This window comes from Sciurus vulgaris (assembly GCF_902686455.1).
Source record: "Sciurus vulgaris genome assembly, chromosome: 1".
Lineage (NCBI taxonomy): Eukaryota > Metazoa > Chordata > Mammalia > Rodentia > Sciuridae > Sciurus > Sciurus vulgaris.
In genome coordinates, this window is record NC_136461.1 from 7,669,700 (window position 1) to 7,690,886 (window position 21,187).

The 21,187-nt window shown below is 53.6% G+C and overlaps 2 protein-coding genes and 1 long non-coding RNA gene across 5 annotated transcripts in view; 1 reads left to right on the forward strand and 2 right to left on the reverse strand.

Annotated features, from left to right (window-relative positions):
• SRM (spermidine synthase) lies at positions 1-3,654 on the reverse strand. The gene is made up of 8 exons (XM_079143293.1): positions 3,382-3,654; positions 2,754-2,874; positions 2,282-2,374; positions 1,374-1,527; positions 775-858; positions 564-709; positions 371-493; positions 1-285 (listed from the first exon to the last, which is right to left on the reverse strand). Exons 1-8 carry the CDS (start codon positions 3,546-3,548, stop codon positions 265-267), a joined length of 909 nt encoding a protein of 302 aa, XP_078999419.1. The 5' UTR covers positions 3,549-3,654; the 3' UTR covers positions 1-264.
• Positions 1,536-9,204, forward strand: LOC306663134. 2 transcript variants are annotated; one of them, XR_013764371.1, is made up of 2 exons: positions 1,536-2,023; positions 9,075-9,204. It is a non-coding gene; the product is annotated as an uncharacterized lncRNA (long non-coding RNA). The 2 variants fall into 2 exon arrangements; XR_013764372.1 differs by lacking the exon at positions 1,536-2,023 and adding an exon at positions 2,858-2,954.
• The window catches only part of EXOSC10 (exosome component 10), a 23,185-nt gene continuing 10,563 nt past the window's right edge, over positions 8,566-21,187 (reverse strand). The window contains exons 13-25 of one of the 2 annotated variants that reach the window (XM_079142948.1): positions 21,137-21,187; positions 20,068-20,179; positions 18,329-18,379; positions 18,088-18,166; positions 17,875-17,981; positions 15,731-15,826; positions 15,443-15,517; positions 14,160-14,247; positions 13,155-13,228; positions 12,078-12,249; positions 11,390-11,451; positions 10,481-10,557; positions 8,566-9,840 (exon numbers count right to left, since the gene is read on the reverse strand). In XM_079142948.1, coding sequence (XP_078999074.1) covers positions 9,810-9,840; positions 10,481-10,557; positions 11,390-11,451; positions 12,078-12,249; positions 13,155-13,228; positions 14,160-14,247; positions 15,443-15,517; positions 15,731-15,826; positions 17,875-17,981; positions 18,088-18,166; positions 18,329-18,379; positions 20,068-20,179; positions 21,137-21,187 — 1,075 coding nt within the window. In that variant the 3' untranslated portion in view covers positions 8,566-9,809. The other variant, XM_079142949.1, reaches the window with a different exon arrangement.

Consider the following 21,187-nt stretch of genomic DNA (forward strand, 5'->3'; position numbering starts at 1 on the left):
TTTGTTATAAATACACGTGTTTGCTGGGGGCGGGAGGGCTGGGTCGGTGCTGTACAGAGCTGGTATAGGCTTGGGGCTGAACGCCGGAGACAGACACGCAGTCCGCCCAGCAGGGCAGGCCAGGCGGCATCCTGGGGCCTCTGACACTTGGTCCGTGGGCGAGAGCTGGCAGGGGGTCTGGTCCAGGGCTGGCAGGGCCTGGGCACGCTGGAGCCTCCCCCCTCCAGGCCAAGGTCCTGGGTGGCACGGCAGTGGCCCCGGGGCTCAGCGCACGTCGTTCAGGGCCTGGCAGGACACGAGGGCAGTCAGAGGACACTCGGGCTGTGTGGGCACAAGAGGCCCCGGGCGCCCAGCTGCGGCGGCGGCTCACCTTGCGGGCGAACTCGGGCAGCACGAAGGCGGCACGGTGCACGTCGGCGTTGTAGTACTTCAGCTCCATCTGCTCCACCTGCGCCTGCGTCAGCCGCTGCACGGGCTCCCGGAAGTCGGTGCTCTGGGCCCGGACAGAGGGCGTCAAGGCGGGCTCCCGCCCCCCACGCCGCCCCGGGGCAGCCCCAGCTCACCGGGTTCTTGCTACACAGCATGAAGCCGATCTGGCCGCTGGGGTAGGTGGGGATGGTGCAGTAGGCGTAGGCCACCACGGGGAAGAGCGACTTGCAGAACTGCCGCATCTCCTTGATGAGGTCCAGGTGCAGCCACTGGCACTCGCCTGGGGGGGCCACAGGTCAGCCGCAGGCCGCCACCCCGCCCGCCCGCCGCCCTGGCAGCGCTCACCCTGGCAGCACAGGATGCCGTCCTCCTTGAGCGCGGTCTTCATGAGCTGGTAGTAGGATTCCTTGAAGAGGCTCTCCGCAGGGCCTTCAGGGAAGAGGGGTGACCGCACACGTGCTGAGATCTCGGGCCACCCCCGTCACCCTACTGCAGACCCACGCGGCTGCCCAGAGGGAGAGCTCACATTTGAACCCTGGTCTGTGGGATTCAGGACCCAGCCAGGCGTGGCACTGCCCGCTGCCCCAGTATGTGGAGGGCCCCCCACCTAACCCCATTCCCGGGGGGTTCTTGTGGTCAGGAAAACACCCTAGGCCTTGGTTCAAGCCTGGCACCCATTGTCCACCCCAGTGTTGGCCAGTCAAGGGCAGAAGGGAGGCCAAAGAAAACACTGGGCCCTCAGTGGGCCAACGTCAAATCCCCACTCTCAGGTCCCCAGACTTGTGAACTTGGGGTCATTCCCACTCCTGTCCTGAGTCCTGTTTGAGGAGGGTGGCAACTGATGAGGGAAAAGAACAGCCCTAGTCTCAGGGGCCTCCTGTCCTCCACTCAGGGAGGCTGGCTTTCCCAGGTGCAGGCGGGTGTGGAGGCTCAGTCCTGCTCACCCATGGGGTCTGAGGAGTCTGTGATGATAACGTCGAAGGCGTCTTGGTTCTGTTTCATGAACTCAAAACCGTCGCCCACGTGCAGGGTCAGCTTTGAGCTGGAGTAGCCAACAGCCATGCTCGGCAGGAACTTCTTAGAGACCTGGATGACATCCTGAGGAGACAGGAAGGAACAGGTGGGCCACAGCAGTGGGCTCGGAGCCAGGCAAAGGGGGCTCCCAGGGTGCGTCTGGTAGCCTGGTCACCTTGGACAAGCCCTTCCTCTTTGGAACCTCAGTTTCCACATCTTTAAAATAGGGAGCACTCTGGTACACAGTTCCTCATGGGAACAGGGTGCTGCTCTTGCCTCGAGCTCAGATCTCATCTCCCATATCCCTGTCCCCTCCCCACAGACCAACTACCCCAGCTGCACAGCTTGCTTCCCCTTTCCTGCTCCAGGGTTCCAATGCCAGCCTCCGGTGGCAAGCCCTGCCTGTCTCCGCCCTGCCGGCTGCTTCTCACTCAGCTGGGTGCCGCCTCCTGGAGGCCTGTCCTGATGATTCTCGCTCTTGGGCCTGTGCCTACCTGCCTCCTCCTCACTCCCTGGCCCTGTCAAGTCTTATCAGGTCACCCTTTGAGGTCTTCTCCAACTTGTAACATCAGCACCAAGGGTAAGGGACATCCCTGTCCACCACTGGATGCCAGTACCTCCAGCAATACCTGGCAGTCAAAGAGCACTAAAAACAGGCTGAGGATAAAGGGCAGGGTCCTAGTAATGGGAAGCATCCCTGAGCCTTACCTGGGACTTGATCTACAAATCAGCTCTTATCCTACCAAGAACTGGCATGGTGGAGCACTTCGTGCCCAGCAAGGTGCAGCCCGTGCTCAGGCCGGGGCAGAGCTGGGGGCAGGGGCAGGCGCTCACTCACCTCGTCAATCTCACACTGGACCACAGACTCCACCGACGGGTGCTTCACCACCTCCCGCAGGACACCCCCATCTCCACCTCCAATGATCAGCACCTGGTGGGGACAGGGAGAGGCAGAGCCCTTGCAGGTCTGGCTGAACGCTGAGCAGGGCCACTCTACAGAACCATCTGGAGCAGGGGGTTCTGAGCTCTGCTGAGCCACAAGAAATGCCTTGCAGTCTCAACAACCTGGCCCAGAGGGTCCCCCTTTTCTGGAAGCCCCTCCCAGGGTTACTCTGCGCTTCAGGCCTCAGGGGGACTGCTTCTCAGAGGCCATGTCAGCCCCCGACCGCCCAGGGACTCACTCGGCCTCGCTGGCCCTTTCTCTGACAGGCCTTTAGCAGCATGGGCCAGGCATGCGCATGTCTGGGGCCTCCTCCAGCCCAGCCCTGCTCCTCAGAACTCAAGGCTGACTCTGGGTCGGAGCAGGGTACCTTTTGGGGGTTAGGATGGCTGCAGAGAGGCAGGTTGGCTATCATCTCTTGGTAGGAGAACTCGTCCCTCTCCGTGCACTGGATGACGCCATCCAGCACCAGCACGTTACCGTAGGTCTTACTGCGGATGGAGTGACAGTCGGGGGCCTGAGTCTTCTGGGGTGAGGGAATGTGCCCCAACCCCGCCACAGGGTCTCGGGGGTAAGTAGAGAGGGTGACACGTGGCGAGGATGGCAGGCCGGCCCACGGGTGGAGGCTGGGGTGGGACTCGGGGTCTCCTCGGCTGACGTGTCCCGGGACTGACACGTGGAGCGCGGCGCACACTCCGGCTGCCTCCTGCCCAAGCCCTGCCTGGACCGCCTCCCCCAGCCCTGGACACGGTGCACGGCGGGGAGGGGATCCCGGCAGGAGCCCGGCCTAGTTCCTAAGAACTTCTGACAGTTCTGCAGGGGGCGGGCGGGAGGCAGGGGCGCTCGGGGCGTCGGGAGGAGGGAGGCAGGACAGCGCTTCGGCCAGAAGAGGGGGTGGCTGGGCTGGAATGAGGGCAGGACGAGGGCCGGCGGGGGTCACGGCTTGCAGGGGTCCCGGGGCCGGGCAGCTGCGGTCTGGCTGAGAGCCGGTGCGGTACCTGCGGAAGACAAGGATATCCTGGTACCGCGAGCGCCGGTGGTGGAGCAGCTGCTCCACCTGCAGCGACAGGGCCTGGCCAGGCCACAGGCTGCACGTCTCGCGGAACCAGCCCTCGCGGATGGCAGCGGGGCCGGGGGCGGCTGGGCCGTCGGGGCCGGGCTCCATTGCGGGCGGCGCGGGGCGCGGGCCCGGGACTGCAGGCCGCGCGGAGCCGCAGCACAACAGGACCAGCTCCGCCCGCCGCCCGCGCCGCAACCTAACCCGGCCTGAGGGGCGGGGTCTGCCGGTGGGGGCGGAGCCCCAACCCTCCAATGGCGAAGCGGGAGCGGGCCCGCGGCGAATCCGCGGCGCAGCCTCGCCGGGCGCTCATTGGCAGCCAGTCCGCAGCGCGCCGCCGATTGGCTGAGGCGCGCCGTCCGTCGGCAACAGCACGATAGTGCGGCCTGCTCCGGGGCCACGTGGGGCCGAGCCGGGGCTGCGGTCGGGCGGTCCCGGTCGCGGGCGGGTTCCGGGGCGGGCTACGCGGGCGGAAGGGGTCCGGGGTCCCTCCTCCGGCCTCGCGCAGGCCAGTCCCTGCTCGCTTGCAGGGGTCCGGAGGGCCAAGGCCGCCCGTCCAGGCCCGGAGCTGCAGCGGGCCTCCGGAGGGGAGGCTCTGGGACCTGCAGGCTGGGGCTCCAGGCCTTGGACAGCAGAAGTGGGCGCGGGTGGCTACATTGTCAGACCTAGGGTTATGATGTTGCGCCGCGGCGGGAATAGAATGTATCTCCCCGCGTCCGCAGGTTTGGTTCTTGGTTGGAGTAACAGATCCCGTGGTTAGTTGGGGCGCACTGAAGATTTTGTTTTCATTTGAAAGGTTCATCACAGCCTGAGACTTGAATTTAGCCATTTCCCCTTGGAGTCTCTGAGTCTTGAGCCGATGAGTTCTTTTCTAAATGAATTTCTAAATTTACTAGGAGCGTCCATGACCCATGCATATTCAGCATCAGAAAAGACTGGCAGCTTTTTTCTTTTTGACACACTGGGTCTTGCCCTTTGAAGGGTGGGCGGGGATATACTGTTTTTATGAAAATGTCAAGGAACTCCTCAGAATCGCATTAAGCATGCTAATTACCAAATATTAAATGCTAATTGCTCTGTGCGCAGTTCGAATGCCAAGGAAGGAAATGCTTCTTGGTGACAGCGTCAGTGATGTTTTTTGACTGACGTTTTATAACCTACACCTGGAGTGGGAGCAAGTTCCCTCCCTTTGCTAGGCAAGCACTCTCCTACTGAGCTACATCCCTGCCTTTTCTATTTTAAGAGAGGGTCTTGCTAAATTGCCTAGGCTGACGTGGGACTTATGATCCTTCTTGTTCGGCCCCCAGGGTAGTTGGCATTACAGGTGTGTGACACCATGACCTGCTTTCCCTGTCTGAAACCAGGATGAAGGGCACAAGGTTGTGTATCAATAGGTGCAGTCTTGGGGCATTATGTGTCTTATGTGCATTATGGGCTGAATTTGGCTTCTAGAGGGAGGGGTAAGCCAAGATAGTTAAAGAAGTGCTAGGAGACTCCCTGGGGCTGTGGCACTCCTCTGTAATCCCAGCAGCTCAGGAGGCTGAGGCAGAGGGATAGAAAGTTTGAGGCCAGCCTCAGCAAGTTAGCGAGAACATCTCATTAAGATGAGATGTAATAAAAAATAAAAAGGGGTGGGGATGTGGCTCAGTAGTAAGGTGCCTATGGGTTCAATTCCAGTACTCCCCTCCAAAAAAACAAAAACAACAACAACAAAAAACTGCTAGGATACAGTTCCCATGGAGCTGTTTAAGAACCTAAGGGTAAGGTGGAATCACGCTGCCCTGTCAGTCCAGTCTGTACTTGGGTCAAGGTATCTGTGTAGCTCATTCTTCCATCGAGACAATCTGGCTTCTGGGCTGCAGTTGCCAGTTTCCTTGTGTGTATCCTGAGCCAGACTGAGCTCCAGGAGGCTAGGTGTGTGTCTAGCTGGGAGGTCCGGGATGATGGGCTGAGCGAACGTCAGAGGCCCCGAACCCTGCGGGCCAGCTGTCTTGGTTTTCTATCTAGACAGTGCGCAGCTGAGCCCAGCCCACCCCTGCTACAAGCTGACCAAAGCTGCCCCATGTGGATCCTCGAGGGAGACTGTGAGTGACATCCTTTGCCCTCCTGTGGAGCCCTGGCCTTCAGGCTAGAGTGTGCAGGAGTTGCACACACTTTTCAGGTTCAAGAAACAAAGGTCTTGGAAAAGCTATTGGCTAAGTAGTCCCTAAATGTAGGGCACCAGATGCCACTCACTCCAGATCACTCTGGATCACTCGGAAAACCTGTGGTTCTGCCGTGAGCAGCCTCGCTCCCACCTGAACCACACTGATGCTGACAACCAGGAGAAACCAGATGCCTCCTGAGATGTTCCCCCAATTCATGAGCACGTGAACTCATTTCCCGTGAGTGGTAAAGCATTGCTTGCCATCTGGTGGGGTCACTGTCGCAACTCCTAAGAAGCAGTGATGGCTTTAAAGAGGGGAGGGGAGACCATGGCCACTGTCCAAGGCGATGGTTTCAGAGGGGATGCCACCAGGTGTCCCGTCCTGGAGAGATTTGTTGGGCAGTTGGCACTTGAGAGTCATTTTAAAATCCTATGTTCAGCCAGGCAAACGGCTGTGGCTGAGTGGGAACAAATTTGGCCATTACGTGGTAGGGCTTGGTGGAAACTGCTTCTGGCAAGTTGTCTGCACACCAGGAGCAGCGGCAGAGCCTCATGGTTGTCCCTGAGCAGCTCCTGACGGGAGCACCACCCTGCACGCATACCTCCTTGGTTGTGGCGTGCTCATCCCTAGACCAAGGCTCCGCTGTCCCCTCAGCCCCCAGGTGCTCATCCCCACCCCGTGTCTTCCAAGGACCAGCACCACTTTGGCGACTCCCATATGGTTGCTGACTTTTTATTCTGCAAAAGGGACGTTGAAAAGGACCTGGCCAGGGGCGGTGGTGCACACCTGTGATCTCAGTGACTTGGGGGGAGGCAGGAGGATCCCAAGTTTGAGGCCAATCTGGGCAACCTAGTGAGGCCCCGTCTTAAAAACAAAGGACAACCCTCCTACTGCCTGCGGCGCCACCTTAGAACAGCAACACTGTCACAAGACAAAACCAGCAAGGAGACCTTTCAAATAAAGGACCAGGAACCACTTTAACTCAGAGACTTCATTCATCTGACAGTGGCGAGCCTGGTCCCCAGCCAGGTCCCGGCTGCCTGATCCCCTTGGTCTGGGTGCCAGACTCGGCCTTCCTCTTGCTCCATGGTCCTGGCCTCCCAGGTTCTCCGGATGCCGTCCTTCACTCCACACAGTCCAGATGCCTCCTTTATGAAGCCTGCCTCCTTAGGCCGTCCTCAGTAAAACCCATTTCTCACTTTCAAAAACGTCCATCTGTCCATTTTACCCAGTGGAGACTGCCATTTTTTGGCAGAGGCTACTCTTTGTTTTTCAATGTCTTCTTTTTTTTTTTTTTAATTCTTTTTTATTGTAAACAAATGGAATACATCTTGTTTCTCAGTTTGTACATGAAGTAAAGGCATACCATTTGTGTAATCATACATTTACCTAGGGTGATAGTTTTTGATTCATTCTGTTATTTTTTTCTCCCCCCCCACTCCTCCCACCCCTCTTTTCCCTCTCTACAGTCCTTCCTTCCTCCATTCTTGCCCCCCTCCCACCCCCTATTACGTGTCATCATCTGCTTATCAGCGAGATCATTCGTCCTTTAGTTTTTTGAGATTGTCTTATCTCACTTAGCATGATATTCTCCAATTTCATCCATTTGCCTGCAAATGCCATAACTTTATTATTTTTATGACTGAGTAATATTCCATTGTGTGTGTATATATATGTATATATATATATATACCACAGTTTTTTTTATCCATTCATCAATTGAAGGACATCTAGGTTGGTTCCACAGTCTGGCTATTGTGAATTGAGCAGCTATGAACATTGATGTGGCTGTATCTCTGTAGTATGCTGATTTTAAGTCCTTTGGGTATAGGCCGAGGAGTGGGATAGCTGGGTCAAATGGTGGGTCCATTCCAAGTTTTCTAAGGAATCTTCACACTGCTTCCAGAGTGGCTGTGCAGCCCCACCAACAATGTATGAGTGTACCTTTTTCCCCACATTCTCGCCAACACCTCAGTGTCTCCTTTTTACCAAATTTTGTACTCAGAATTCTAGATTTTTTTGGTGGGCAAATGGATGACTGAAAAACTGACATTTCTCAGGATCCTTTGCTGTGGCCATGTGACTGAGTTCAGGTCAATGGGAAGTGGGGAAGGCTGGCTGCCCTCCGCTCTCTTCCAGCTGACTGGAATGAGGACGTGATGGCTGGAGTCTCTGGGTGGAGAGTCCCATGTTCAGACTGAGGCTGGCTGGACAAGAAAGGGCACTTTCATGAGCCACCACGCTGCCTCTGGACAAACCTTATTTACAAAGGAAAGAACATCCTCATTCTTATAGTTTGGCTTTCTGTCACTCTCAACCATCCTGGTCCTAGCTGACCCAAACCCCACCCGTCTGAAGACAGAGCTGCTTTCTGCTGCTCTCTTTGACAAGGAAGTTCTGCTCTGTTGGGCCACGACACAGTGAGGTCTGATTTGCCTGGCACCTACCCAGCCTGGGGCTATCATATAGCTGGCCCTCTCAATAATTTGTGAGATAAATTTCAAAGAAAAGGGTTCCTAATTTAAATATTTGTGAAAACAAAAATAATGGTGTTCTGCACTTAGATTTCATAGTCTCTCAGGAGTAAAATAAAATGGAATTCTAAAGAAATAATCGTTTTGGTCACAAATTAGGTTCAATGTTGCATTAAGAGTAGTACAGAGCTAGGGATATAGCTCAGTTGGTAGAGTGCTTGCCTTGCATGCACAAGACCCTGAGTTCTAATCCCCAGCACCACAGACACACAAAAGAAGTACAAAACAGGTGTGGTGGCGACACCTGTAATCCCAGCTGCCTGGGAGGATCACGAGTTCAAAGCCAGCCTCAGCAACTTAGCAAGGCCCTAAAGCAACTCAGCGAGATCTTGTCTAAATTAAATACAAAGAAGGGCTGGGGATGTGGCTCAGTGGTTAAGCACCCCAGGTTCAATCCCCAGTACCAAAACAAAACAAAAAACCAAACAAACAACAACAAAAACAAATGGAAACCTACATATTTAATTACAAGGGTTGGACTCAGAATGAGAAAAATCTTGCAGAACAAACTTTAAGGGTGAAAAGCAATAAACTTAAAGCCAAGTCTGCAAACTAAAAAGTATGGGCTGGGGTTGTGGCTCAGCGGTACAGCACTTGCCTGGCATGTGTGAGCACTGGGTTCGATTCTCAGCACCACATATAAATAAATAAGATAAAGGTCCATTGATAACTAAACAATATTTTAAAAAAAAATATATGGGAGACTGGATTCAGGACCCATTGAAGACACTGAAACATGGAGAGGCAATGGTGTACCGCTTAGAAACACACCCTAGTGCAGGTCTGAACCCAGGACCTCCGGAATGCTGGGCATATGCTCTACCACTGAGCTGTGTCCCCAGTCCATCTTGCATGCCTTAAATCATTTCCAGTTTACTGATAATGCCTAATTTATGTAAATAAAAGCCCACTGTTCAGTATGGGTGTGATTAAAAAATTATTTTCTATCTCAGGCTGGCTGAACCCATGGACATGGAACCTATGGATATGGAGGGCACCTCCACAGCTGTGTATCTGCACACACAGTAAAAAGCCCACGAGGAAACACACCACATTGCCGGATGATTAAACTTCTTGTTTGCATTTTTCTGTGCTTCCCACACTTCCTCTGTTAAACGTGCTTTTCTCTTCTTTTGCAGTGCTGGGGACTGAATCTAGGGCCCTGCACATACTAGGCAAGAGCTCTACCACTGAGCGACACCCACAGCTCAATGTTATTTCTTTTATTATCAGGAAAAGACAAAGATTCTCTTTTTTCCTTTTTTCAAGGAAGAGAGAAGAGTCAGGTTCTCCAGAAGCCACGCTGGCTCAAGGCACTGCAGCACCTCTTCCCTACAGTGCGCGTCACGCGGCTTTGTCTACATCATCCCAAAGCCAGGCGGGGTCGGAAGCCCAGGGAGCCTCCTGCGGTGAGCGAGCACCTCACTCTTCTGAGTCACAGGTGTTCTTCTGTGTTACTCCCTTGGGTGGTTCTGGCTTTTTCTAGAAATCACAGTGACCGCCAGGGCACACTCCTCTCTCACAGACAGCTGAGGGTGGGGGTGAACAGGACAGCAGCCAAGGAAGAGTCAGGAACCAGCTTTCTTCCAGTAGGAATTAGTTTTAATGGTTTAAAAATGAGTTTGTACAAAAGCAGCACCACCATTTGGTGCTTCCAGTTCCTGGGGTCCCAAGGGTCTCTTCCAGCACTATCTCTTTGGCCAGTTGTGCCGAAAGCCTCTGCAGAGACAGAAGGAAGACAGAGTTACTTCATCCACAGTGGCTGAGTTGGGTTTCAGCTGCATTATAAAAACATAACCCTCCAGAACACAGAACTGAAGAATGGTTTGCTTGGATCTTGGGGACTGAGCTGGACAGCAGCGGTGGCCGGGGCAGTGTGGTGCCCACGGGGTTGGCTGAGGTCCCAAGCAAAATGTTTCCTGTGCTGTGCCTTCGTGGGGGAGGGGTGACCTCAGGTGCTGCTCTAGTGTCATCTGGACTTTATGCTCTTATCTATGACATTCTTCAGCAATGACAACCCACATTTGCTGATCTTTTTCTTTTCTTTCCTAGGCTGACCTAGGAAAACTTCACACATACTTGCTCTGAGGTGACCTCAGGAAACAACAATAACGGGAAAGAGCAAAGAATGAGGGGTCTGAGTGCAGGGTGCAGGGAGAGGCCAGGTGATATGTGGCACGCAGGACATCGCATCCCCTCCTGCTTTCCAAGTGACAGAGAGAAACCCGGTTGTGGAGAGGGCCTCTGCTCTTCCAGCCCAAGCCCTCTGAGCTCTGCTCTGCTGCTGTCCCCAAGTGAACAGGACAGGTGCTTTTCTGCTGGGCTCCCAGGGCCTGTGGGCCTGGCCACTTCCACATACCTGTCTGATTTTCCAGTTGGAAAGGACATGCTTTTGTTTCCCACTGACTGTTTAAGCTTTTTGGCTGCAACGCCCCTCTGAAAAGATAAGACATGTTTAAGGTAGGGGACAACCCTGACCAGCAGGCAGAGTACCAAGCTCAAGCAGCTGGGGAGCCCTGAGTTTCCAGCAGTGGGTGACCTCTGTGCACCTTCAGAAGGCAGAGCTCAGGTAGAAACAGGAGGCTCCACAGTCCCACTCCCACATGCCAGCCCTGCTGGGCCTGGACCCCACGTGGGGTACATGTAGGCCATGCTGGCGTTTGAGGTGGTGCTTCTGACCTGCAGCTAGAATTCCCATGACTACCCGGCAGGGTGGTGCACGCCTGTAATCCCAGCAGCTCAGGAGGCTGAGGCAGGAGGATCTTGAGTTCAAAGCCAGCCTCAGCAACTTAGCGAATTAGCAACTAAGCAAATTAGTGAGGCTCTGTCACAAAATAAAATATAAAAAGGGCTGGGGATGCAGTTCAGTGGTTAAGTGTCCCTGGTCCCCGCCCCCCCCCCCAAAAAAAAAAAAAAAAAAAAGAATTCCTATGGCTGCAAAGAGAAAATGCCTTTAAAAGCTGCGTGCCGGGGCTGGGCTAGAGCGCTTGCCTAGAATGTGTGAGGCACTGGGTTCCATCCCCAGCACCACATATACAAATAAATAAAAAACAAAACAAAACAACTGTATGCCAGCTTTTATAGACACTTAAAAAAAAAAAAAAAAACTGCTGAAACAGTTGATAGGTCCTGTCTACACTGGGAAAAAAGTGAGTTAGGGAAAAGATACACAGAATAAGAGGATTCCTAGATGGAGCTTCCTCTCAGCAAAGGTGGAGGTCAACACTGAGGCCGTGGGTGAGCCACAGCGCTCCTGGGCGGGCCTTACCTTGCCGGACACAGCTGGCTTATTTGGGTCAAACTGGGAGGAAGGTTTGGGTTTGCTGTCTCCTGCAAGGTAAGAGATGAGGCCAGTGCTGAGTCAAGAGCTGACACACGACAGCTGGCAACCGTGGGCAGGGCCCAGGTTCCCAAGTGCTGGTGCCAGCCTGCCACCTGCTGTGTGGTGACGTAAGTTAGTTTCCAATCACCGCTGCTGAGACCAGGCTTAGTTCTCACGGACCTGTTTCCAGGCTGGCAGGGGTAGGTGGCTCTTTTTACATCAATATCCAATGCCATGGTTAGTGACAGGGGCTCCTGATGAAGTCCCGTGTGGACTGTCCAGGTTTCTTGCTTCTGCAAGAGCTGTTGCCCGGAGGCAGCTAGAGGGTGGGGCCAGCCACGTGGAGCCCCTTCAGAGCAGACTCTGGGCTAAGGAGCCAGGTGTTCAGGCTTCAGGTGTTTTCAATCAACAATACCTGTGTGTGCGTGTGCATGCACGTGGGCACAAGTGACTTCGAAGAAGGACAGAGCTATTGGTCACACGGAGGGCTGAGAGCTAGCTCTGGGGAAAGGGGCCATGGCCACATCCTGGGTGGGGCTTGCTGTGCCTAAGCTGGGCCTCTTCACTGGACAGTTTCCTCTCACCTCGCATGGCCAGAGAGATGTCCCCAAAGGGGCCCCAGTCCTGTCCTCACCAGCAAAAGCCTTGAAGTCCGACTGGCTGTAGTCAAAAGGGGTAAAATCTTTTTCTGGTGGATCTGTGTACTTTGGCTTCTTGGAAGTCCTGAGTCGTTTCTTCTCCTGTCTCTGCTCTAGGGTCCTTGGGTCACTTGTTGTCCGCTCTCTCTTCTTAGCAGCATGCTCTAGCTGCGGGGTGAGCACACCCGGGGAGGGAAGCAGGAAGGGCTAAGAGGGAAAGACCTGCCACCTCGTGACAGGTGAGGCGGGCCTACCCGAAGTGCCTGGGCCACCTGTGTGGTGGCGCTTGGATATGTGGGGAAACACCCACACATTATGTAATTAGGTAACTCAGGATGGGGCCCAAGTCTAAACACCAAATTCATGTGCGTTTCCTTTTCCTTTTCTGCAGGGGGCAGAGAGCCCAGGGCTTACACATGCTCCATCCCCAGCTCTCTTTTGTTTTACGTGCACCTTATGCACACAGCCTGACGGTACTTTACACAATATTCTAAATAATTTTTCGCACGAGACAAGGTTTGGTGGTGTAGAATTTCCCACCTGTGGTGTCTGTCATGTGCATGCTCAGAAAGTTTGGATTTTGGAGCATTTCAGGTTTCAGATATCAGGTGAGGGAGGCTCAACCTGGATGAGCTGGGGACTGGGCTGCCTGTAGCATATGAAAGTTGCTTTGGTGGTGGGGAGAGGGGCTGTGGCTGGGTATGAGCAGCCTGGAGCTTTAGGACGTCTTCCTTGGTTAGTGCCAGCAGGAGCAAGGACAGTGACATCGGGCCATTAAGAAAGGCAGGGGTAAGAATTCCAGGGGCTCTGGGGGATGAGAATGAAGCATTTCCTAGGGTCACACTGCCACCCACATGGCAAGGCCTTCTGGCAGCTTTGCCATCAACAGCAGATGTCACCTAAGGGGAACATCGACCTGCCCGAGAGGAGATGAGGTGGGCACAGCCAAGGAGCTAAGGTGCTGGGAGCCACCACTTCCTCTGAAGCACAGGGGACCTTCCTCAGATGGTCAGGGAGAGCCTGACCATGACAGGCTCCTGTTTCTCCCAAGTAAGAGAGAAGCCAGCACATACCACTGCCTGCTGGCGCACAGAGGTGGCCTGCTCCGCGGTGGCTTTGTACTCCTCCTTTGCCTGCTCCCGGGCAGCTGCAAGAGAGAACAGTCTGTGGAGATGCCAACCCAGCGGCAGCTCTCCAGCCCTGGTGGCCAGCACACCTCCCGTCCCTCCCACCAGTCCCTGCAGCAGGCCAATCTTCTCACCTGCACCTGAGTGCGCGACCCCGTCCCACCCTGTTGCCCCAGCAGTGTCCTTGACGCCTCCCTGAGGGCGAGCAGGGCCACAGCCCTGTGCCAGAACAAGGTCTCCTCCCCTCCAACCAGCTCCTCTAGTCTCCATCTTTCCAGCTGCTCAGGACAAAACCCTCTGGCATCCACGGCTCCTCCTCACTGTCACTGGCCACGTCCAACTCACTGCCAAACGCTGAGTCTCCACTATGGGGTGTCTCTGAGTCCCACAACCCTCTCCTGCTCACCTGGTCACTGTTGTGTCCCGCCTTCCCTCTACAACCCGTGGAAAGGGGCCACAGGGACCTGCAGCTGATTCAAGCCGCTCCGCTGTTTGAGCCCTGTGGGCGTCCCAGCCCCCTCAGGGTGAAAGTGGGTCTTTACGATGCCCTGCCTGGGGTTCCGTCTCCTGCTCCTCTTCCCCAGCCTCTGTGCTCCCGCCGTGGGCAGATGGCACTCATTGAGCATGCCCAGCAAGCTGCCACCCCGGGCCCTGGGGACTCGCTGAGATGGTCCAGACCCTCCGCCCGGCCGCTGCAGGACTCCTCTCAGGGCCACGTGGATCAGACTGCCTTCTCCAGCCTTGGCTGAGCAATGGCACCACACTCCTGCCTCTCCCCAGAACACAGCCTGGGGTCTACTGCCCACCACCCTGCAGAGGCAGGCTGCACAGGCGGGCCGGGCCTGGAGTGCTCACGGCTTCTTTCATGCTTTGTGGAATGACTGACTCAACAGACGGATGTGCGAGGCTGTCCTTTAACAAATACCGTGTTTACAAGGAAATGAAGGCTACCTGTTTGCTCAGCTGCCTTCTTCTTGGCAGTTTCTTTAGATTCTTTTTGTACCTGTACCTGGCTGGCCAGCTTCCAACGATTGCTGATCTATAATGAAAACAGACATGGCAGAAACCTTCCAAACTCAGCCTCCTCGGAGGGCCTTGTCTGACGAGGCAACGGAGGGCACGCTGACCTACCAACGCCACACACTCAGTCCAGTTCCCAGTCCAAAGACACGGAAACAGTCTCCTGCTGGCCTTTATTTATAGAATCCTTATTGAGGAGGACAAAGTGCAACTGTACCCCAGGCACTAGGCTAGAGGCTCCACGTCCACAGCTCATTCGGCTCCCTCTGTCACACTGGGACAGAGCTACCATCATCACCTTCCCTTTATAAGCAAGGAAAACAGGCTGGGGAGGCTCCGCGCCTCGCCCCACGGGCAGGGTCAGTGAATGGTGGAGCTGAGATTCAAGGCAGGACTTCTGCAAGTCCAGCGAGTTTCTTTATGACCTGCTTTCAGCTGTGGTGCTGGAACACATCTGGGTGATCCGAAACAAGTGCAGCAAGGAACGGACAGCTGTTCACATGCCACAGCCAGCGGGGAGGAGGGAGAAGGCACACCCGACCTGATGCCCCACGTCCAATACCAGCAGGTGGACCCTTGGCGGCAGGGCCAAGGCCTGTCAGCCGTCACCTAACAACAGCTGTGCTGCCAGGAGGAGCCACTGGCCCTTGTCGTCAGAGTGGAGCTTCCCACAGGGAGGAAGGGGCTTCAGCAACATGTCCCTGATGTGCGACCCAGCGCAGGGGCTCTTATTCATGATGCTGCTAAATACCAAACAGCGGAGGCAGGGAGTCTTAAAGCTTCAGCTGTTGTCCCTAAGAGCTCAGAGTGACATACAGGTGCAATACTTCAAGCTGTACATTTAATACGGGCATATACATTTTTTACATTTTAAACCTCAATTAAAAACACCACAAGACAGAATCTTTTCTCGCAATGCTGGGGATGGAACCTAGGCCTCCCACATGCCAGGAGGCACTCTTCTGCTGAGCCACACTCCAGTCCAAAACCTGTTTCTTAAGAGGTTTCCGGGTGTTTTGGAGAGCCTGCCTGCAGTTCTGCCCCTCGAAGCTTCTCTCCCTAGAAGCAATGCTTAGACAGAAAGGGCTTTTGCATCCACAGAAGATCTGAAGCCCATCCGCATGGAACCTCTCTAAAACAGAAACCCAGTTCAAATAATTAAGAAGTTCCCTTTCGTTGGGAACTGGCTTAGAACAGGTGCCAAATTCACTTACTTCATACATCTTTGAGGAGGGATCGAGCTTTGCTGCCTGAGAAATGTGGCCCCGGTGCTCCAGCGAAGGCAGGAACTGCGGGAAGGAAGCGGGAGTCATGGGAACTGCTGGGAGATGGCACGTGGACCCAGTTGGGGGCTCAGACAGGGCTGTGCTGGGGTCACCTTAGAAGGCCTGCACTCAGAGTCCCAACCGGGACACCGGGGACAAGTGACGCACTGGACTCAGGCTTCCCTCCCCAGAGACCCACTGCTTCTTTTCAGTGGGGCGCACGTGGCCACGACTCACCATCCTGAATGGGTTTTCAAAGGACTCCATTATGTTCTGGGCTTTTTTCTGTGCAACTGTTAATGGACTCTTTCCATTTTCTTCAGTGCTAGGTTCCTACAGAGACAGACAAAACGCCAATCTCTTATAACCACGTCCATGTGTGACATCAGGATGCAAGCAAGAGCATAAGAACGGCGAGGTTAATAACAGCAGTTAGTCCTTTAAGCCTTCCTGTGTACGAGGCCCCGTGCCTGTAAAAGCACCCAAGAGGCTGCAAAACTGATTTCTTAATCAATGAATTCTTAGTGTCCCCACAACCTACGAGGCACCAAGTACCGCTCCCCTCTTGCAGCCTCTCACTGAGGCTTTGAGCGGCGATGGAAGTCGTCCAGAGACGTATGGCTAGCAGGGGCAGAACAAAGGTTTAACCTGACATCTGCCTGGCCGGAGAGCTTGAAGATGTTTTTTTCCCTGTGATGCTTGGGGATTGGACCCAGGGGTCCTCTACCACTGAGCCACATCTCTAGTCTTCTTTATTTTTTATTTTGAGATAAGATCAAGATCTGGTTAAATTGCTGAGGCTGGCCTCGAACTTGTGATCCTCCTGCCTCAGCCTCCCCAGTCACTGTTGCTGGGATTACAGTTGTGTACCACCAGGCCTGGCTTGAGTCTTAACTGACACATAAAAGGTAATTATGGATCTTTATGGGAAATCAATGAAATTATGCAAAAGAATGGTGCCTCCCTAAATCTGTGCTGTCCTTTTGCTTAATTTGGAGTTATGCTACCTGTTCTGCAGAGTCCACGGAAGTCACAGCCCCTTCTGACTAAACAGCACTTCCACGTCAAGCAGCCTGGAGTCCACGCTCACACAGCTGCTCCTGAGCCCCTGATGGCTCATGCTAGTCCTGTGGTCAGCTAAAGCTCCCAGACTATCCTCTCCTCTTTTGCAGTGCTGGGGACTGAACCCAGGGCTAAGCATGTGCTCTGCAACTGAGCGACATCCCAGCCTGACTCCGTTCCCATGAGCTGCCAAAGCAAGACCCCACCTAAATTCATGTAATTAGGTTAAAAAAAAGTGAAGTTCAAGGTAGTACATTTTTTAAAAATATTTTTTTCTTTAGTTGTCAATGGACCTTTATTTTATTTATTTATACGTAGTGCTGAGAATGAAACCCAGTGCCTCACACATGCTAGGCAAGTGCTCTACCACTGAGCCACAACCCCAACCCCCAAGGTAGTACACTTTGCAAGAGAAGGCTCACCTTCTTGGCTTTGTCCAACGTTCTGGTATGAAGGGATGACTATAAATTTACTCCTATAACCTGTGATACCACCCAGCGTTTTTGTCACTTGAACTTTAGTAAGCTTGATTACTGTCTTTACCCAACAGATAAGATGCTTCCTTCTCTTAGTCGGTTCTTTCTGAAAATCCCCGTGGTCCCCGACTCCACCTGCTATTTGCAGCCCCAGAGCTCCGTCTGCGTGTTCCGCTTCTGTCTCTGATTATCTGAACACTCACCCATCCTGACCAGCAAAGGCACTCAGCTTCCTTTTGTGAGGAACCTGGATCTCCAGTCAGTGGCGGAAACGAGAAGCCCAGGGGTGGGAGCCGGGAAAACTCTGTCACAGCCCAACATGTTCTGGGAACAGGGCCCGCTCCCGGCGAGCCACACAGAGCCTCCGGAACAGAGTCCCTAACTGCCATGACCACTGCAGCTTCTTCTGGGGACAGGCAACAAGGTTCTGCCCACTCCACAGACCTGCACTGATGTCCCTCACTTCCTCCCAGGAGCCACAGCAAGACTGCTGGCCAAGTGTGCTCTTCCCCGAGAGACTCCATGCTGATTAAGTGGGGCAGCTGCTGCCTCTGCTGGGCATCGAGATGGACGGCCCAACTGGCTGTGTCTGAAAGCTCTGTGGACGTCACCTCAGCCCTGCCCTGCCCTGCCCCCGCTCGGCAGCTTTCCCTCCAGGGTTCACAGCGCGCTCACGACAGAAGCCCCCGCGTGTCCTGCCGACGACCTCCCTGGAGGGCTGTCTCCCCACTGCTGCAGTTTTGCACTAGCCTCAAGGTACGGAGTCCTGGCAGACAGCCTGCTGGATAAACCCAGCTACCACCCACAAATCTACATCACCTCAGGGAGCTTCCTGTCACTCACATTAAATAACGTGATGACAGCTGTAGCGAGAAGGCATCTGGGATCCAGCAAGGTCTCCTCCTTTCGGGCAGTGAAGAGGTTCGGCCGTTTCTGAGCTGGCACAGATCCTATGGCATGGAAGTTGATAAGGTCAAAGCCTGTGGGCTCTGAGGTAGGGCAGCTCTGAGCCTGAGCCAGCCCCACTCTTCGTGAGTCCAGAGGGTCTCTACTTACCGGCAGTTGGGGTGATTGGGTAGCCATCTGGAGTGGCATGGGAACAGTCATGAGGTCCAAAGAGAACATTCTCCAACCTCTGCATCAGAACAAAACCAGCAGGCCGCATGTAAATCTTGCAAGCAGGCGCCAGGAGCTTTCAGGCAGCAGTGATGGTGCTGGCCTGTCAGGTCTGTGTACATGGACTCTGATGGCCGCCCCTGCCCCCACCACAGGGGAGACAGAGGAAGCAACACTCTACCTCGGCACTGGGCAGCGGCCCGCTCTTCTTCACTCCAGCTGCAGCTTCAGACTAAGGAGGAAAGACAGGGGAAGCAGGGAAGGCTGCGTAAGCTCGATGACACACGTGCTTCCCCTGCAGACTTGGGCTTCCTGGGGATGCGAGTCTCAAGAGCCCAGTGCATCCCTTCATCTCTCCCAGCGCTGGCTCTACAGTTGGCTGGTGCTCAGGAATTGTGGAACAGAAGAACAGAGCTCTGTATCACAATGGGGCACGGCAGGAAGGGTTCCAAAGAGCCTGGAAGAGCGTCTTCCCTATGGTCTGGGGCTCCCTCTACCTGGACAAACGCAGAGCTGAGAAAGACATTTCTTTTCTCTCCTGAGGTGCTGGGGATGGAACCGAGGGCCTTGCACATGCTAAGCAACAGCTCGACCATGAGCTGCGGCCCCTGGAAGACACTTCAACACGACGCGTGCCAATGTGCCCTTGATCAAATTCTTCTTTGATTTTGAATCTTTCTGGGTCAATTTTCTTTCAAAAAGTTACCACATGCTGCTATTTCTACCAAGCCAACACACTGAAAACTGTCTTGCTCTTACAAAACCAAGAGAACGCGTGCTGTTTTATGGAATGAGCTGCTGCCTGACCGCATAACGAAGGTAAAGCCAATGAAGACGTTCAACCAAAACGAAACAAAGCTCAAACCCAGACACGCTGCCCCCTCCACAGGCCTCATGTGCATACACCTGCACATCGCCCCTTCTCCTGGATACCTGTGCTGACTTGCAGTGGCCACCTCACTTCCTCCGACTGTCTCTACGTTAGCCTCTCCTTCACACATCTGCTCTTTCTGAGCTTCTGTCCCTCTGTCTCCCTCTCTTTTATGCTGTGCTGAAGATGAAACCCAGGGCCTTGTGCACGCTAGGCAAGTGCTCTACCACCAAGCTCCACCCAGCCCCGAATGCCCACCCACTTCCACCTACGGGTCTCCTACCTTCCCTTTCACCTAGGTTTTATACGCAGAGAAAGTGTCTTGGATTCCACCTCCATTAGTCCCCAAATTCAACTGCTGTCTATGTAACAGGTCTACATCCTTAGTGCTTAAGGAAGACCAGTGCCTGTTATGAAGTCCCTCCTAGCTTTCATTCAGCAACTCCTCCACCCGTTCTCTGCATTCTGTGACCACCGCACACTCTCAGAGCACCATCGCTTCCCACCTGGGCCACTGCTGGGCTTCCAACATGAGCTCCCGTGCTGAGATTCCCACTCCACTGCATTCTGACAGATTACCTGCCTTACAAAGCAGTTAATTAGCCCAGCCACTAGATGTTACTGGCTGTCAGATCAGCAAAGACAAGGTCATAAAATAATAAGGATGAACTTTAGCTCCTTTTTAATGTGTGTGATGGTGGGAAGAATTTTACCTTTTGACTATCATAAAGAAAATGTAGGGTCTGGCTTTGTTTGACTCAGTGATAGAGCGCTTGCCTGACATGTGTGAGGCCTGGGTTCAATCCTCAGAACCACATAAAAATAAATAAAATAAAGGTATTGTGTCCATCTGCAACTAAAAAACAGTAAAAAAAATGTAGAGGCTGGGAGAGGAGTTCAGTGGTATAGCACTTGTCTAGCATGTGTGAGGTCCCGGTTGACTCCCAGAACTGCAAAAGAGGTAGCTAAGTCCCAGAAGACACACCCTCTTTACCCTCTTCCACGAGTTGGCCTGCTGGGTGGGCTCCTTGAGCAGAGTAGCTTCTTACCTTGAGCAGGGGCATCTCTCGAGCCTGCTGGATTAAAAGGTGCATTTCATTGATCTGCTGTCGTACAAGAGGCGGTACTGGGTTGCAGCAAGCTATGATGCCCTGAGGTTCCCTGAAGATAAAGGAGAACACTCTCAACTCACTCTAGAAACAGTCCTTAATGGCTTCCCAACGAGAATGACGACTGGGCAAAGCCAGGGTCCGTGGCTACGCTGAAGACCACAGGAGGGCAGCCAAGCCAGCTGCTTACACCAGGCCCTCTCCAGCCTGACTGCTGATTCTCAGTTCTGCAGCAGGTGAACAGTCTGTGGATTCTGATCCCTGCTTATACTTAAGTAACATCACAACATGCTTAGCATCATGAGGTCTTCCAGGCACATGGTGAACACCTATAATCCCAGCAACTTGGGAGGCTGAGACTCTAAGCAACTTAGTAAGACCCTGTCAAAAATGCAAAATAAAAAAGACGGAATGTGGCTCAGTGGTAAATCATTTCTAGGTTCAATCCTGGTACAAAAATATAAAATAAAATAAAAAGTAAAATAATAAAATAAAACAGCATAAAATAAAATCATGAGGTCTCTTTGGTACCAGGGATTAAATCTAGTACTGATTAATGATTGAGCCTCATCCCCAGCCCTTTTTATGTTGTTTAGGGCCTTGCTAAGTTGCTGAGGCTGGCCTAGAAATTGTGCCTGCTGCCTCAGCCTCTTGAGTAGCTGGGATTATAGGTATATGCCACCATGCTGGCCATGAGGTTTAGTTTGGGAGAAAGTACAGCTGAGAGAATCAGATTTTTACTTCCTCTGTAAGTGGCTGTTGTAGCTGCCAGAGACTCACACTAAATACAACATAAGACATGATTATTGAAATGTTCCAGTTTAGAAGTTTTAGTTCTTACATGGCAGATCTTGGGCAGAAATTCTCAATTTCTTGGACTTGCTACCTTCTGAACTTAATGCATTAATTTGAGTAAATAGCCTTGGATAAGAGCAATCAAGAAAGCCTAATTTTGAAGGACTTGCAACCTACTGAGACAGTCAGAACACATTCAAAAGCCCAGACTCACTTAGGCAGCTCTTCGGCTATCTTCAGCATCATGTGGTTCGGCAGGACGTAT